Genomic DNA, 19190 nt, shown 5'->3' on the forward strand with positions numbered 1-19190 from the left:
GTCATTAATTTTATGACTTTAGACTTGACTTGAAAAAATGTTCTAAGACTTGTGACTTGACTTGGACTTTTACACCAATGACTTGGGACTTGAATTGGACTTGAACCGGTTTACTTGAAAAGACTTGATATTTTACCCCAAATATAAAATTTAACACGCATATTATATAGAGATTGAAAATGTGACGTCATTCACGGGTAGAACCGCAAAGGATTCTGGGAACTCGTGGCAAGAAGTACTAGCGCACGCAGGCTTTCAATTAAAATCAGTTACACAGAGATAAAAAGAAACACAAAAATGTCAAGAAGCTGTTGTATTATTAACTGCAATAGCTGGTCGCATGACAGCCACGGGAAGCCGACGGGTAAAGAGATCGGTTGTTATCGGATTACGACGTTTAAGAGAAATTGTTCGAGCCATGTTTCCGAAGTGACAAACAGGCGACGGATGGCCTGGATTGCAGCCATTCAAAGATCAAATATAACGTCCCAGAACACTCCAGCTCACAGGTTAGTCTGCTCCAAGCATTTCCACAAAGGTCAGTCTGCTGTTGTAGTTAATACGTCATTTTCATAACATAATTAGTGATATAGGTTACAAGCAAGTCTGGCGCTGAACAGAAATTGTCGCTCCTTTATTTATTGTGCATAAATAGTGAATTGTCCTGACACAATATTGTGTTTCGCTTCTGTTATTATGGCACATTGACAAAAACATATACTTTTATTCACAGGATAAAACAGTTGTTTTGTATCACTAATTGTCCAGTACGATTACAGCATACAATATTATTGTCACTGCTACATTTCTGTGATGGGTACCAGAAATTATTTCCACTACTAATTAATTACCGTTGAGCTCAAAGGTTATATTAATAAACGGTTAACGAATCTGTATTTATGACGACGATTTGTGAGACTGGTAAACTTATATGATACGTACGATGGTCTTTCGTTCTACACGGTGCGTTTCAAGGTCCTGTACCCATCCGGCGGTAAACTGTACCTGGGCTTTTTACAGTGACCTGAAGTTACTAAACTTCATGAGTGTATGCACTCACTCCAAGAACCGTATGCTTATAAATATGCATATAAATATGAGATAGCTGACTTCATCTAACTAGCAAATGTTTTCCAGGCTACGTTGGTGATGCAGTTTTTTTTTTAAATGTGTGTGATATTTTTGTCATGCGATTTTAAAGCCGGTCCTACAACCGCATCCAAGAATAACATGCAGCTTATCTCAGAACTGTCGGTGAAAATTATTCTTGGAGCTAAGTTTAATTGAGCTGCATTCTAAAGAGGTGCAATTTCACAATTTGTGTATATTTTCTAAGTTCACTATTTTGTCATGTGTTGAGAAAAACACAGATTTAAAAATTACATGGTCTAATATTTACATTTAGCATAACTGCAACATTATTTTTTTCGTTTTTTTTAATGACTCGAAAGGACTTGAAATTCAAAATTTCAGACTTGTGACTTGACTCGGACTTTTACACCAGTGACTTGAGACTCGACTCTGACTTGCCTGACATTACTTGAGACTTGACTTGAGACTTGAGGATAAAGACTTGAGACTTACTTGAGACTTGCAAAACAATGACTTGGTCCCACCTCTGCCACACCCCTTAGTAACACCATTGTGTTACCATTGCACAGGACAGTGACGCAACCCTGTCAGATGGCTGTGGTGTGGCGGAAGACCCTGTGAGTACATGCATGAAGTGGCCTGAAATACCATCTACTTGTGTACTGCCATGTGTGTCTGACTGCAGTATGATTTGCAGGCCAAGAGGCCGGCAGAGAGGCCTGCTGATGCAGAGGTGGGCAGTGTTGTGATCAATTATACTGCCTATATGACATGTATTCCCCGTTAAATGTTGTCACCACAATTGACACAGGGTGACATACGTCTGCTCTACAAGAGAAGTCTCCAGCAAAAAATGGAGTATACTGAGCTGAAGAAACAAAAGCTCCTAGGTGAGATCGAACTACAAGCCCTAATGAGGCATAAACTACAATTGGAAATCGAGGTGCTTCAAAAGGAACTCCAGAGTAAGTAGGAATACATGTTCATACGGAGCACTATTGCTGACCCTGCGTGACGCAGTATACATGCTCTGTTTTCCCAGGCAACTGATGACTGGCCTGTGTGTGGTGGGACAGACAACGATGCTCAAATAAACGTCAATAGAAAATGTGTCATGTCATGTTTTTATTATGCGAAATTGTGTTGCACAATCCTGTCCCGTGCAGCTCTGCCACTAGGTTGGTCCAGGTGCACTGGCTGGAGGTCATCATCAGGCTGCACCTCCACCACGGGGGTCCTCTCTCTTCTGATGGTGGCAATGTTGTGCAGTACGGCACATGCAACAATAATGTCACATGCCCTGTCAGGTGCAACCCTCAGGCGTTTTAGACACTGGAATCGTTCCTTCAGTTGCCCAAAGGTCATTTCAATGCGTGCCCTTGTCCTGGCTAGGGCTGCATTGTAGCGGGTTTGTGGCCCAGGGTTGGGGTCAGGGAACGGTGTCATGAAGTACTGCCTGCATGCATAACCTCTATCTCCGAGGAGGATCCCATCGTAGGCCCCTGTGTAATGAAGAAATGCTGTTATGTTAGGCCCGACATGAGTATGTAGCATCAACATAAGCCTCTTTTACTTACCACGCTCAAATGATGTGCATAACCCTGACTCTCTGAAGATCCGTGAGTCATGCACTGATCCGGGCCATTTTGCTTCCACATTTGTGATATGGCACATCGAGTCACACACCATCTGTGGGATTCCATTATGTGTGACCACACTCCTCCCATCGTATATTGCCATCTGGAGTGTTAGTATTGCTCACCTGCACATTTATACTGTGGCCCCCCTTTCGGTTGACAAAGTCCCCTTCAGTGGGGCCTGGGGGGGCCTTGATCGCAATGTGTGTGCAGTCTATGGTGCCAATCACATTCGGGAAGCCTGCGGACGTTGGAGCTACAGTTACCGACATAGGTCATGATTGCATCACATTCACTATCCAATTTACTGTACCTGCAATGGCGAAAAAGCCCTGTTTGACGACCTGTGGTCTTAAGTGGCTTGGAAAAACCACAAACACACCCAGGAAATGCTTGAGTGCCAGGTACACTTTGCGAATGGCCCGGCAGACGGCACTTTTCCCAACGTTCTCTGCGTCTCCACAAGTGTACAGGAACGTGCCACCCGCAAAGTAGCGCAAGGCAATGCACACAGTTTGTGCAGTTGTTAATGCCCGACTACGGTGGGTGGTACTCTTAACATGGGGATCCAGCAAGTTGGTTAGGTAGATGATACCCTCACGGGAAAATCGGTATCTCTCTATGAGCACACTGTCGCGCTGTGCTAAAGGATCCTGTCTATCCCGCAATATACGTTGGATTCTGAACACTCTCCTTATCACTCTTGCACCTTCCGCAATGGGTGGCTCGCGTAGAAACGGACAGGACATGGCTGCGACAAACTTCCCACTTCCACCTTCGCTTTTATAGCCGTGGTCTGTCATCTTGATTACACGACGTAATTTGCTATTCCTCTACTGTGGAATGTGTGTTGCATCTGGCGTGATCACCTACATGCCATAGCGTGATTACTCATACATTTCCCTTTTTTTAGGGACTGACCTGTATGTATCTGTGTGGAATCAATAAAAGGATCAAGTGCTGCATTATCTTTAGTTACATTGATGTTATTTATTTGTGGTGAAACGGTGGCGGAATGTCGCTGTTGCTTTCGTATGATGACGCGGACATACCTGCGTGGCCGCGATCTAATCCTGTTTACATAAAGTAAACCTGCTCCCGAGCAGGTTTACGCTTACGGCTCTGTTGCTATGACAGCAAGTCCCGGATGAGCTTCGGGGAACCGACTGATCCAGGATCACGCGAAATCGTCAACAATCTAATCCGGCTAACCTACTTAGCGAGGTACGAAGAACGGGCCCCTGATCTCTAAAGATCTAAGCAGGCTCTTTTAAAGTGGTAGTACGAGAAAAAAACGAAAAAAAACCCCCCCCAAAAAACCCAAAAAACCCCCATTCTTTACATCCCTTCAACCATTCTCTACTATAGGCAACTCTTTTAAATATCTTACAGAGAAATATGTAGAAAAACAAATGCAGAAAATTACATGCTGATATGTTGTATAAAATATGGATGTAGCCACTGTGATGTCAGCCGCTGGTTTGTGAAACTGAGCATTCTGGTCATCATCATCATCAAAGCAGAAACCAATTCAGTTGAATTCAGTTCAGCACGGCTTTATTTATATAGTGCCAAATCATAACAACAGTTGCCTCAAGTCGCTTAATATTATAAGATAAAGACTGTACAATAATAGAGAGAAAACATACAAAACTCCAACAGTTAGATGCCCTCAAAGCAAGCACTTGGCGAAAGTGGGAAGGAAAAACTCCCTTTTAACAGGAAGAACCAGGCACCATCTGCTGGAATAGGTTTCTTTCAAACTGAAAGAAACAAAGATAAAATAAATCCAAGTAACTGTTTCAGTGCAAATGGTAAACCCAAGTCAGGAGACACTAAAAATAGCAGGAAATGAGAATCTAGCAGAGAATAAGGTACATGAGCAATCTAACAGCCAGTAGCCCATTTTTATTCATGTTACGCAGAAGACAATTAGTTACAGCGCCATATTTGCAAAAGCATCTAGTATTCAAGTGATAGCATCTCAACAGCCCTATCTGCCACCAAGGACACACATTTCCGTTGGAGCCCGTTCAGGTAAAGCGTTTGTGTGAACGTTCACTCTTTTCCGTTTCATTTCGTTTCACCAACACAGGATTTGTTCCTGATTTAGCAGGAACCTTTCCTCAACGTAAATTTTGTTTGTCCAACCAAATACAGCAAATTTCTCTGATTGTGTTGAAGCGGCCGTTTAATCTACAAGTGAAATGGATTTCTGCCACAGTCACTATTGTTTTAAATGAATTTTAATGTCGAGGGAAATATTCCTAGAGCTGGGAGAATTATGGTAAATAGCGATTTTCATGGGCTCAGTGGATGCTGTTTTGAAATAGGGCTCCGAGCTGTGTCAGTGTGGTGCATAATTTAATTTAAATTTCTGTAAGATTAATGTAGGGTGAAAATTACACGCTCGCGGGATCGAGACCTGTACTAAAGGCCGTAAGAAATGCTGGGAAAGAAGACCGGCTCATCTTTCTAAATTAGATGTGTCATTGGTGACTACATATTAAGCCTACCGACAAGGCAAGGCAAGGAGCTTACAGATGGAGGCAAAAAATAGGACAGTATACCCTCGCTGTATGGTGTCTGGCAACAGAAGCGAGGGATCAATTTCAAGTATATGACTCACTGTACCCCAAAGGTCCAGGGTCTCTGATTGCAGCAAATTACAGCTTAAAGGGTCCTTCATACTGTTACACAAGTGCTCCAGACACACTGGCTGATGTCTGTGATGACATGTGATGCACTGGGCAGGGTTGGGGTGTGTATCAGAGTGTGTGTGTTGTTGGAGGGCAGCAGGCTTTAGTTCTTCCTCCCACTATTTATTTTTTTTACCAAGCAGGGTGACGGGGGGATTCGAGTGAAGCAGCCAATGTGTCAGATATATAAAATGAAGGGAAATAATTATGCCCTGACAGCAAACTGCATGCATGTGCCTCAGCTGCTAAGCAGTGCAAGGATGCCTCCTCAAAGAATATGTTTAATGAATTTCCTGGCTGCAGCAAAACAATATCAGATGAGCTGGTGGAAGTCCAAACCACGGCGCTTCCCAAGCTTCTGTTCAAAAATGCTAATGTGATTTTAAAATAATATGAAGCTTCAGCCTGTTTTACCTTGGATGGTCCCTGGGAGCAGTATGGATGGCTTCTCTCATGCTTTCGTGGCACATGACCTTGAGTGCTTTATTAATTTCCTTATTTTTTTAGGGCAAGACCTCGGGCTATTCACCTAAAAGATGAGTCAGGGGATCACTTGAGGCATTAAATCTCAAATTAGACAATTTCCAGTTAAAAAGACTTAAATAGTTCATTAACTGCTTTAATTATATATTTTTTTTGGCGGAAGAATAGTTAAATTACAATTATCAAATTAGCCTCGTTGCTTTATGTGAAAGCTTCCCTTTCAATTAGTCAAAAGGTTGGAATTATTTAAGATCTTTGGTGACCAAAGTCTGGTTAGCATCCAATCGTGTCAGGATCGTTCAGGGGAAAACCTCCATGCTGGATTACAGATAGGACTTTAATAAGATAAACGCAGGAGAGATCGTCTTGCGGAATAATCCAATTGTGAAGTGGAGATGCTTTGAAAATGCTTCACTCAAACTGGCATTTAACCACTTGAATTAGAAGTCTTATTCACAACGAGGATAAACTGTGCTGGAACAATTGGTTTCTCAGCTGAAGGCTATGAATGAGAAACTGTGTTTGCTTTTGGAGAGAAGAGATGTGTGTTCGTTTTTTGACAGATAGCTATAATGCCGTTTACTCGAGGAGTTAAGTGACCGAGGATGCACAGTTCTCGCACTGACTCATTGTGTTTTGAAATGCGCTGCACTCCATGTGTCATCTCTCTAAATGTGTGAATAAGGCGGAAGATCATCTGCATTGTGGCGCTTGAAAACTCCTTTCCTGACTGACATATACTAAATCTCTTTACTGCCTTTTGTAAGATCTAAATATAAAGTGAAATATATTAGTAGCAACAACGAGGGGAAACAACAGTTTAGTGCATATTTATTCCCTTGGAAACAAGCTGTGAAAGCATAAAGGGGTCAGATTTACATGGTTAGCTTGCATGGAGTCATAATGTATAAATATGAACATTCCTCTTATATCATATTACCCTTAAAATTGCATTTGTAGAAAAGAAAAGCCTCATTCTGTCATTTGCAGCAGCTTGAAATTCTCATAACATAGGAGTGTGTTACAGGATTTCTAGTCTAGCTCTACAGTCAGAGTAATTTATCATGATGATTGCTGTACAATAAGGACACCTCGGTCCACCACGGTATGTGCAACGCCTAACAAGCCACCAAATATTTCGTAGAAGATCATATAGATGGAATAAAAAAGGTAGTGTGTCGATAACAACTTAAAATTCAATGCTAGATGCAAAGATATGTAAACAACCATAACAACCAAAATCTAAAAAATAAAATAAAATAAAATGTGATTGTCTGAAATCAATGGCTTATAGCTGTAGATGATATATCACAGCCATTCCTTTCGGGGCCTTAATGACAACAAGCTATTATAAAACAAAGACAGAATAAAATTGCACTGATGCAGACAGAAGGTTCTAAATAAACACTTTACATCCAAGATTAGACAGAAAACACAAAGATCCAAACAAATCAAGAAATGAAGTCACTACAATGATCAGCGCACACTAATCATGATGAAGATGAATGAAGACTCGAAGAAGATTGCAACCTATTTTGGCTGTAATAAGGAAATAAGTGGGATAAACCCGAACGTGTCAGTCACAGGGCCAAAGCAGGGAGACCTGCAAGCATCCACTCTTACATCTACACCTATTTTTAGAGGGTAGCTTTTTAATAATGACAAATCTTTTTCTCAGTTAAACATGTCGCAAAATTCAAACAGCTTTAGGCTACAACTGTGTAAAAATACGACCTTTTAAATGTTACAGCATGTCATTATTTATTTAGCACAAATTAAGTCAAAATGCAGTGTGTGGAAAAACAAAGTGCACCCTTACTGCTTTCAGAAAAATTAAGATGGATGGATGCCATGGAAGAAAGACATCAGCTATGATCTTAAAGAAGCAACTGATGCTGCTCATCAATCTAGGAAGGGTTACAATGCCATGCCCAAACAATTTGAAGTCCATCTTTCTAGAGTCAGAAAGGTTATTCACAAGTAGAAACCATTCAAGACAGTTGTCAATCTTCCCAGGAGTGGACATCCCAGCAAATTCATCACAAGGTCAGACTGTATTATGACACGCATCCATTTCCTTCTGCTTATCCATTTCAGAGTTGCGGGGGTGCCGGAGTCTATCACAGCTGTCATAATGCAAAAGAGATGCACCTTGGTCAACAAAACCCAGGAGCTACATCTCAGGCTCTACAGACCTCAGCTGATATGTTAAAATTCATGACATCACAATTAGAAAAAAGACTGAAGAAGTATGACTTGTTTAAAAGAGCTGCCAGGATAAAGTGTCTTCTCCCTAAAAAGACTGTGGCAGCAAATCTGGAACAAACCGCTAACCTTGCTGGATGCAACCAAACTGGAGATATTTGCTCACCACATGTGGCAAAAACTAAACACAGCACATTAGCACAAACACCTCATACCAACTGCAAAGCACAGTGGTGGAGGGGTGATGGTTTGGGCTCCTTCTGAATTTTGGCTTGGATTTTGTTAAATAAACAACAGCACTATGTAATATGGCATGTGTTGCCAAGTTGTACTCACCTACAGATTTTATTATTATTATTTTTTATCATATCTGGGTATGTAAAACCTGAGAGGAGGAGCGTGCACTTTCGTTTTACCGTGGCTGTATTTTTAGTACAAGCTGGGACCATTGTTCACGAGCAGCAATTTCTGCTCCCTGTGTGCTGTGCCAACAGCCTGTCGAAAGAGAACCGCCACTTCTTCATCTTCTTGATGTATTGAATCACTTCTTCCTTTCCTTCATCTAGTGGTCCTTGCTGCTCGCCTCAGCACATCGTAGCTGAACACCTTGCCTGTCTGAACCCAGTCCTGCTTCGCCAGCTACTGACATACAGATGCTTTAATTAGGTGTGGGTGTTACAGTGCAGACCTTTAGCTTTAACTTTCAAGGAGAGCTGGCACTGAATCTTGACAGTGTACAGGTGTGTAAGTTTAGTATTTTACATTCACCAGTATATTTAGCCCGTCACATCATTTAGTGTCACCTATGGAAGTGTGCTGAACCCCCCCAGTGCAAAAGGCAAGGACATTCTGCACATTCGCCTTTCTATAGCATGTTAAATTATGCGAAAGTACTGAGTAGCCAATGAATAGCTATTAATATGATGGTTGGGGACGTGGACTCCTATATTACATTTATGACCCTCTGAAAGGCTCAATAAATCATTTCACTGCTTCAGTTGAGCAGTTCCACTTTTATTATATATAATTCATTGACATAAATGACCCACATGTGACTCTGTAGGATCATATAGCAAAGGGAAGTTGCTCTAAAATGAAATTCTATGTCTATCTGTATGTCTATTCTGTATATACCATTCCATCATTCACTGCACAATAACTGCAAACCAGACACGCAGGCACAGCCTGTGATTTAACAGCAAAGCCTCTGTCCCAAGGCCATATCGTAATTTCTCCCTGGCCGTTTTCCACAACCTAAAGTTATAGTTACTGGGAGCATAAAATTCTTGTAGTAATGGGAATAATTGATGACTGGCTATTTATGGGGATGGGTGCAGTCTGGCGTAACAAGGTCAGAGATGTGATTTGCAGGACAGTGCCTGGAGAATAAAGAGAAAAAAAAGGGGACCCTTTGCCTCAGATAAGAGGGAACAGAGAGCGGAGGAAGTTTGATGTTTACATTTAAGGTGAATCACAGCAGCTCAGAACAGGATGCAGTAGTTCATCCAGTGACACGCTCAAAAGCACAGTTCAGTTATGAAAATAACTGAAGAACAGATTACACTGCATGATGTGAGACCCATCCGGCGCTCTGTTTTTATTAACTGCAGTGTATTTTCATCAGCTTGAAACTAAACAGCTGGAAGTGCAAGTATATCATCTGTTCTAATGAGGAGCACATTGCAGTGTCACTTTAAGTGGGCTGCATTAATGCATTCGTAGCTCTATAATTAGCAAGATACAATTTTGCAAAACAGGTTATTCAGCAGTGACTGCGGAAGCCACCGCTAAGCTGATTTGATTTTCTGCCTCACCTGTAAGGGGCTGTTAAGGAGGAAGGAGAGGGAGGGGAGGATGGGGTGATTGGATAGGAGGCAGGGACGTAGTAGAGTCACATAAATGTTTTCCTTGAGCAGAAGATGGTGTGATTTCAAATAAATAAATTTAAAAAAAACTCCAAGAGTCCCTCTGGCTGTAAACAGCTGCATATTTCAGGGTTAGTGATAGACCACACTTACTCTGCTCGAGCATTTTCAAGCTAATCCCAAGGATTAGGAGGAGGTAAGTGTTACCTGTAAGATGCTGAATCTTGTGCTGAAACAAACTGGATTTATTTATGATGCTATATTGTTTTCTATAAATAAATAAATAAATAAATAAATAAATAAATAAATGTGGGGGTGATGTTGCTGACCATGGTGCTGAAACCACAATTTTTATATGGGTACACCTATTATCAGTCACTGTAGGGACTGCTGGTCTTTTTATAGCTAAGGCATTGCTCAGACGACTTCTAATGTATTTCTCGATAGCTTGATGTCAGTCTCATTCACAGCCTGACATTATAAAATCTGACGGGAGCACCTTTCTCTGTCCACCTACAGCTCTATTATTTTTTCGCAGGCAATCACCATTAAGAAGAAAAGCTGTTTTGTATCCGAATGGAAGCATCACCAATAGACTCTTAAGTGACAGATGGCCGGCTAAACAGCCTCGCAGTGTTCTGGTGCTGACTGTGATGATTTAATTAAATTAATCATTTTCTCAGGCCATTTTCGCGGGACAAATTAAGTTTCCCAGTGGGTATTCCACAAAGCCCAGTCGAGAGAAACTCGATTACAAGTTGTACACAGCCGCGATCCTGCGCACAAATTGGATCTGAATTACATTCCGCGAAATATGGATTAATCAAGATGGTGTGGGTTAGAGGAAATGCCACGGGAGTGGTGGTGGCACGAATATCATCCATCATAAAGCAGCATGAGCCGTGTCTCCTCAAGCCACATCTGATCCCTGCAGAGTAAGACTAATTAGCGAGAGGGAATGTTTTCTGAGCAGGATGAAAACTCTGACGGGCCCGAGACGTCGTCTCCTCGCGCACCACGCGCGCGCACGTCTCTCGCACGCCCGGAAAGCCAGTGCTTATCATTTGAGTGCACTCAGTTCCCCCTCCAGACCACCAGTGTGGTTCATTCCAGCGCCTCTGTATCCTCAGTGCGAGGTGTGCTTCTGCTGTCATCCGCACTGAGCGAGGCGGTTCAATCACTCCTCTGACAGAGCAGCAAAGTGAAATACGATGGAGAGCGAGCAGAGCTGGTCTTGTGCTGGACGCGTATCTGGCAACGGGGTGAGTTAACAATGAATTGATACGAATCATTGGCCGCCCAGTGTTTTTTTTTCCCCTTTCTTATTTTCTAACAAGCAACGGGGCTATAATTTCTTTTTACACTGGAGTTCAAAAGTGGGGACGCGTTTTGTGAGGTGGTGTGTAACAAGTGTCTTTGGCTTGATTACCGTCTGCAAGCAGAGACGAGCGCAGATAGGAAACCTCACGGGACAAGTGATCTCCACTGAGATGAGATTTCTGACTATTAAAATGGTAAAGTTTGATTGTTTTTGTCAAATTGCCGTAAATTTCACAGAACCACATAAAGAGTTGTAAAGATCATGTGATCCGAGGATTTGGAAAACAGGAGACCCACAGAGAAAGAGAGATTAGACTGGTATGAAATCATGGTAGAGGTGCTGAACGCACAAGAGATTTAGAGGTTTGCTTTATGCTGCCTTGCGCTTTTATTATCACTCAAGTCAGAGGACACATCTACATAGCTCCCCTCCATACACCTCCAAATGTCAGCTCCGAGATTCCCCATGGGGAAAATTGTATAACAAATGAATATACAACAGTTTCAGAGTGGCGAGCTTAACACAACGAGTATGTCATCCACACTCTTGCAGATTTAATCAAAAGGCTGTGGAAGTGCTTTTGGACACAAAGATGAAAATGAAAATAACAAAACAAATTCCTTTCTTACCCAACTCTGTTTCTGGAGTAATCCAGGGAATATATTGTTTAAAATTGCAAGCTGATTCCAGTAGTATAAAAAAAAACACATATAATCAGAAGCAGCATAAATAAAGGGAAAGCAAAACTCTTTCCCTTTTACAGCAGGAGGTCAGAAATAAGTGCAACAATAAAAAGCAATCATAGCAAACGTATAAAAGGCATTCTCCTATTTTTGCTGCCCCCAATCAAATAAAGGAATGGCTTCTTGATTGCTGCAGTATTGGCTGCAGTGTGGTTATCCTTCAAAAGAGTCTGAAGTTCAGAAACAGATTTCAAATGCAGATAGATTTGTTCATTTGAACTGCATTATCTTTCGCAGGTCTGTCAGAATCATGAAAATTCGTCACGGTTATAAATATCATTTCTCTTTGGTCCTCCTACCACAAAGTACGCTGTGTACAGATCTTCTCAGACAGATCTTTTCTCAAGTAAAATCCCCAAAAGGATGGCAAGCGAATATGCTCAGTGAACCAGCTGGCACAAGTATTAAGACAACATCTGACCTGAACTGACATTTTCCCAACACAGCTGTGTGGAATAACATTAAAAACGAGATCTAATCAGCTCTCATGCTTTGATTTTGCCATCTTAGACTTTTCTGCCAGTGTCTCACTCTTCGCTCTTCTCCCATATGCTTACACATACAATTTGTTGTCTTTTTTATTCTTTCTGCCATGTGCCTCAGACTTTGAGTGAGTGACAGCCGTCTTTTGAGACACCTGGCCTGTGATGTCCCTGGAGAAACTGCAGCATTGCTTTGCCAAATGCCGCATGTTTTGATTGCCTCTTCCTTTCATAACAGTTGTCCAATTTCATGGCTATTAGGCTTGTTAATAGCAGCGGGGAGAAGAGAGAGCACAGAGCCCATTGGTGTGCTTGAGGTGGAACCTTTGATTAGAGGGGATGGATTGTGATGCTAAGAGACGGTGTCACATGTCACTTATGTATAGAAACTGATAGAGACGTGGCCGGTGTTGTTATTACCCATCGGGCCTTACTCATAAAGCCCAGTGATTGATAAAAGGTAACTCAATCTGACACGGTCCCTTGGGTGTAGAAGCATGAATGAAGCATTTCACAGAGTTTATTTTAGTTGCCCTTCTTGGTTGGTTGTACTACAGGGAAAAAAAGGTAGAATTTGGGCAAACTTTAGCTTATTTATCATATTGATTGTTTCATAATATAGCCAAAAGTAATGCAGCCAAACAGCCAGAAAACTTTCATCCTACTCATTAAATTCTGTAATTAAAAAGAAATTAATAAAAAAAAAAACCTCAGTTACAGCCAATTATTTCAGCAGTATGATGTGCATTAGTTGTGGTCATTATCGACACTTTGCTTCAAGACCTTGTAAAAAAAAAAAACAAAAAAAAAAACCCCGAGCTAGAAGGAGAGCCATGCAAAATGAATGCTTTTATTCAATATTCCACATCACAGGTACAAATCTGCTTTAAATGGCTCCGGTACACTGGGTCAAGCTCAGAAACTGTGATCTGTGCTTTTAAAAAGCTTGGGAGGATTCCCGAAAGACAGAATAAGTCATAGGAATATGCTAAAGCAGGAAGAGTAATTTAAACTGTGAATGTATAAATAAGGACTCACGATTAATGACTAAAATTAACATTGCTAAATTAGGTTTGTCTGAATATGTGTCCCAAAACACGATGCATGAAATCATTATTGCCCCGAGAGATGCTGCTAAAAATGAGGCTCCTGTGAGTCAGATGTGTATTGGCTATCATACCAGAGTCCTGTGGATAAACAAACCAGTAAAGATTTTTAATGTTAGGCAAATGCGTTTGTATATTTTTCAAGTTTGTTGGTAATGTGGCCATTTATCGAACTTTTTCTCTGGTGAGGGTGTTGGTCTCTTCAGAGTGTTTACAGTAGTTGCGAGCTGTACAGATCAATACTTTACAAACAGCCAGCTGTCAGAATTGAAGTGGCTGGTGTTTTAGGATTCATTGTTTCTGCACTGTTGAAAATTGTGTAGAGCAGCTCGCCGAGCCTCTCCTGTGAATCTATTGATAGAGCTGGCATGTCAAATCTTTTCATTCCGAGCTTGAAACTGAGACAGTTGTATGGTAATGCGCAGGGTCTCTCAACCACACAGTCTCGTTCAAAGTGAAACAGATTCCCCTTCCTGCGACAACAGAAAGCACACAGCTCCGCAATGCTTAACGGTGGGATCTCTCAATTAAAAATGAGATCTTCCCAAATGAGTCTGCAACAAAGACTTCACTTAAAACTGTCCATTGTGCAACAGGCCTCACTCTGATGGAAATCAAAGGACAGCAGTGGGATGATAAAACTGAATATTTATGGCCTTTTCCTGAACCAGAGATGTCCCCGAGTACTTTTGAGCCTTTTTAACAGCAGATGAAATTGCACTTGAAAGTTGTAGGCAGGTTGCTCGACAACTGAAATGAGGAGCTCAAGTGCCTTTTACTATTGTGAACAAATCACTGAACTACCTCTGGTCAATGACACATAGGTGCAGACTGGTGCATTTGCACACTCGTGCAAACCCAGAAGTAAAAGCTACTAATTATTTGAGCACTGCATCTTTAACCTTTAGTGTGTAGGGCACCGTTAAGGTTTAAATCTGTGTCTTTTTCTCTCACCCTGCTGCAGAATGCATGACCTGTCTGCAGACGCTGTCGCTGAATCGTCTTTGGCTGCAGGGCTGTGAGCAGCTACCATGACGTACCCTAACACCAGCACGCTCACAGTCAACTTCACTGGAGCTTTGGACAGCCATGACTCCGGAGGAAACATCTACCGCCCCTTTTCTGTCTTCAGCGTTCTCACTCTCACTTTACTGGCGATGCTGGTGGTGGCCACCTTCGTGTGGAACTTGCTGGTGCTGGTCACCATCCTGAGGGTGAGAACGTTTCACCGAGTGCCCCACAACCTGGTGGCTTCGATGGCCATCTCAGATGTGATGGTGGCTGCTCTGGTCATGCCCCTAAGCCTTGTCCACGAGCTGAACGGCAGACTGTGGAAACTGGGGCGCGTCCTGTGCCAGGTGTGGATCTCATTCGACGTGCTCTGCTGCACAGCCAGCATCTGGAACGTGACGGCCATTGCGCTGGACCGCTACTGGTCCATCACTAGGCACCTGCAGTACACACTCAAGACACGCAAAAAGATCTCCAATGTGATGATAGCGCTCACTTGGCTACTGTCCTCTATCATCTCCTTGTCACCGCTCTTCGGCTGGGGAGAGACTTACTCAGAGGGAATGAAGTGCCAGGTGAGCCAGGAGCCTTCCTACACCATTTTCTCCACCTTTGGGGCATTTTACCTCCCTCTTTGTGTGGTTCTCTTTGTTTATTGGAAGATCTACAAGGCTGCCAAATTTCGGATTGGCTCCCGCAAGTCCAACACAATCACACCCATGGCTGAGGTAATTACTTTAATTTTATATAATAACTCCTCACGTAGGTTACAGTATCACCGCTCTCCCTTTCCTTCATCAACCAGCTATTGCCTCTGACCTGCAAATATGGATTGCTGTGCGGTTATTTTTTATATTGGCTGATAAATTACTCTGATGTGATCAGGGAAACATAAGTATCCGGTGTGTGAGCATAAAGCCATCCTGCTCATCACCATCAGACTGTTAATGTGCGTAGGAAGAAGGTAGAAAACTATAAATACTACCTCCGGCATCTTTCATGAAACATGCATCTGGCTTTGGTGTTATTATAATCAGCAGATACAAAAGGTCTCTCCATTAAGCAAACATTTAATCAGGGAAGTTTTCTTTTCACTTGGGTTTACAACACATCAGTGATAGATTACGCTACTTTTACAGTCTTACAAAAACAATCCTTTTCCCTAAACTATGAAAGGCTACTTATAAAGTCATTTAGCATCCAGGGATTCTCAGGCTTTAGCAAGCAGCCACAGAAGTAAAAACAAAAACAAAAAAATGCAAAGTGTTGGGATTTTATTTATCTCATTTATTAATTTCATTTATTTAATGTCCATAATTTTCCCAATTCCTCAAGATACACATTTGTTATGCAAGCGTGACAAAATTATTAACTCTTGGTCAAGGAGGGCCGATCACCCAGTAAATTATCCACATCTGTTATTGCTTTGATGAACATTCGTGTCAAGTTTCATTACACAGACAATCATTCATCCAGCTATAGCAATTATACAACGCGGAATATGTTTAATTTGTGATTTTTGTTTTCCACAGACATATCCACCACTGGTTACGTTTTATGTCGCTCAGTATTTCGTCAAAGTTTGCTCTAATCATTTCCAAGCATACACCGAGCCCTCCAGTGTGCCTGCACCGATGTATGATGTGAGCAAGTGGCATCAGCATCCAAGATAATAAACTTCCTACACTGATCCATTAAAAACACCCACTCACACACATACATAAACACACAATGCACCAGAAATAGAGTTCACTGAGGTAAGATTCCTGACCTAGTTGCACAGATAACTTGAGAATGCCAAAAGCCTCAAGAAAATGGCTTGAATGACTCCACAAATCCTAATGCATCAGTCTTTTGGACTGTGTTCAAGCTTTCAGTAAAAATTTACTGTCAAACTGTGTTGACAGCATTTTATATTTTAGCCCAAACATAAAATAACTGCACAAACATTAGCTGTAAGCCAGCTTCTTGTCCCTGTGCACTCACGAAACAGATTCTAAACTAATACGCTGATATTTACCTCATGCAATCGCTTAAACTTACCTAAGGATTAATCATTGGATTAAACGCTTAAAAACGTGAACTTTTTACACATCTTAGACTCATTCACCTGCTGTATATAAAGGCATACTTGCAGTTATATAAGTGCCCATTTTAGCAGCTGCATCTTTTACTATTATATTGAACCATTTCTTAAATTATAAGCCCCCATGCCAGCGGCAATATGCTTTTAACTCCTGGCCTCTGCTGTAAAAGGATTTGCTTCGTCTATCTCATCCGTTATATTGTACAGTGACCTGTATTGATTCAACTAAATTTACTCCAGAGAGTAAAAGTTCCTGTACCGGAGTGCAGGTTCTTGCTTAAATGTTGTACAGGACACAACAGTGTAGACTGTTGTCCTTTCTGCTTTTCTTCCAACACATTTCGACAGATAGTTTGTCTTTATAAATGCTGCGACCTGAACTTAACCGGATTAACAAGAAATAACGTCGGCCTTGAGATCCACCAGGCGACAGTAAGAGAGGAGAAAGTCAGAGGATAAATGTTGACATTTCTCTTCCTGGCTGTGCTTGTGTTTGCAAAATGGAGAAAATGGGCTTCTGGAAACTGCAGATTAAAACACAGCTCTGGCTTTAGATTCTCAGTGTGTGTGTGTGTGTGTGTGCGCGCGTGGAATGAAAGAATAAGCTTTGGCTTGTTGATCAACCAGCTGATCCACACATCATTTCCCCACCAGCCTAATATCCATCTTCTGCTGAGCAGCCTCAACATTTTCACTTCCACATTTGCTTATCTCTGACCTGCATTGTAGAAGACATTGCTTTGCTTATTTAAGAGCTAATCAGATTTCCCAGATTGATTAATAATTCGATGGGTTAAGTGATTTATTTCCTGATTGGCTGTCTCCTAGGTAAAGGAGGAGACACAGCAGCCCCAGATGGTGTTTACTGTGCGCCACGCCACCGTGACCTTCCAGACAGACGGGGACACGTGGCGCGAGCAGAAGGAGAAGAAGGCTGCGCTGATGGTAGGCATTCTGATTGGCGTGTTTGTGCTCTGCTGGATCCCCTTCTTCATCACCGAGCTCATCGTCCCGCTGTGTTCCTGCGACATCCCACCTATCTGGAAGAGCATCTTCTTGTGGCTGGGCTACTCCAACTCCTTCTTTAACCCACTTATATACACCGCATTTAATAAGAACTACAACAATGCCCTGAGGAACCTCTTTTCCAGGCAGCGATAAGCCGTTCTGCAAGCTTGGCCGACACGCTACACCAGCATCTGCTCCACAGTGTTAGCCTACTTCTCATGACGAATCTGTGTCGGCTACTCCATCACTATCAGGTGGACGGTAGCCTAACACTGTATATAACAGTCACCATAATGGGCTGTAGACTAATGTTTTGAAGCCGGGAGTTCAGTGTTTTGGTGACTGCAAGTATGGTTTTTGGAAACCAGAAGTGGCAGAAGTGTTGGATGGGACTCCTGAACCCCAGGACGCTATGCAAGCAGTGCCCAAAACCGTACCCAGCATTATTGTCTATTTTTGCTATAAATGGGACCACAATTTTCAAAATGAACACCATGCTGCTTTGGAGAGGATTTAAAAATAGCATTAGAGACCAAGAACTCAGTAGCCAAATGTTTACTGAGCCTGTATCTCAAGTGTACATTGGGTGGGGGTGGGTGGGTTCTCATGGAGTGCTGTACAGTCTGACTACTTGCCACAACCAGAGAAGTTGTTCGCTGCTGGCCAGTAGGAAAGATGCAGGTTTAAGGAATTCAAACACTATGAGAGCGCATTTAGACACAGTTCTCACAGCCACGAATGGCACCATGAGCCAAAAGTGTCATCATCAGTGCTGGCTCACCCTTTGGTGTTGTTTCAGCTGTTCGAGTACCTCTGGGTTTTTCTAACCAGGAGCCGCAGCCAGGGTCAAGACACAAATCAATCTTTTAGCAGCATTTTAATGATATATAAGTACAGAAGCTTGGCGATTCACAGATTTTACAGAGGGAGGCTTCTTTGCTTCTGGTTTTGACATCTCCTCTTATACCAGCACTGCAGTGGAGGTTCTCTCTGAAGGCCGACACCTGTTGTTCAGGAGGACACTGTGGCGAGTACTTGTGCCCTCAGCACTTATATAAGGGCCCAATTATACCTGCCAAATTGGTCGCTTTGTGTACTGACAGAAATCGCACACCCGCATCCGTTTACGCTTGCCATATGACGATTTTGCGGCAATGGAAAAACACTAAAGGTTACGGCGAGCATACTGGGTCCATAGATGGTAAGGAGCTGTAGCGGCATCACTCTTTTTGTGCAAAGAGACCAATCTGGCGAGCATAAATTAGCCATAAAAACCCAGAGGTCCCATCTATTTTTATGTAGTCTATAATGATAACCAGAAACTGTGTTTGTAAGAAAAAAGAAAGAAAAGTCTTTCAGTTTTTTTTGGTCCGTCTATTAGAGAAAGTAACCTCACAGCTGGACTGAGCTAATATGTCCGCAAGAAGGAAAATAAATTGGTTGTGCTGCGGC

The 19190-nt window shown here is 42.2% G+C and overlaps 1 protein-coding gene and 1 long non-coding RNA gene across 3 annotated transcripts; both read left to right on the forward strand.

Moving 5' to 3' along the window:
* Positions 1–1661: 1661 nt before the first annotated feature.
* Positions 1662–2041, forward strand: LOC146662314 (uncharacterized). Its single transcript, XR_014913201.1, has 3 exons — positions 1662–1709; positions 1790–1825; positions 1904–2041. It is a non-coding gene; the product is annotated as an uncharacterized LOC146662314 (long non-coding RNA).
* A 12566-nt stretch (positions 2042–14607) lies between these two features.
* htr5ab (5-hydroxytryptamine (serotonin) receptor 5A, genome duplicate b) lies at positions 14608–17891 on the forward strand. 2 transcript variants are annotated; one of them, XM_085417794.1, is made up of 2 exons: positions 14608–15379; positions 17557–17891. In XM_085417794.1, exons 1-2 carry the CDS (start codon positions 14665–14667, stop codon positions 17889–17891), a joined length of 1050 nt encoding a protein of 349 aa, XP_085273920.1. In that variant the 5' UTR covers positions 14608–14664. The 2 variants fall into 2 exon arrangements, with proteins under 2 accessions (XP_085273920.1, XP_085273922.1); XM_085417796.1 differs by having other exon boundaries at positions 14608–15372; positions 17559–17891.
* The last annotated feature ends 1299 nt before the right edge of the window (positions 17892–19190 follow it).

This window comes from Rhamphochromis longiceps, linkage group LG9, assembly GCF_057381845.1.
Source record: "Rhamphochromis longiceps isolate RC_006_pf linkage group LG9, R_longiceps_female_GT1.1, whole genome shotgun sequence".
In the NCBI taxonomy this organism is placed as follows: Eukaryota; Metazoa; Chordata; class Actinopteri; order Cichliformes; family Cichlidae; genus Rhamphochromis; species Rhamphochromis longiceps.

Bases quoted from the DNA above. Each gene is read 5' to 3' on its own strand.
- htr5ab (XM_085417794.1), top strand. From the start codon at position 14,665: ATGACGTACCCTAACACCAGCACGCTCACAGTCAACTTCACTGGAGCT. The intron at 15,380-17,556 runs CTTTAATTTTAT...TGGCTGTCTCCT, and splicing joins ACCCATGGCTGAGGTAATTA to AGGTAAAGGAGGAGACACAG.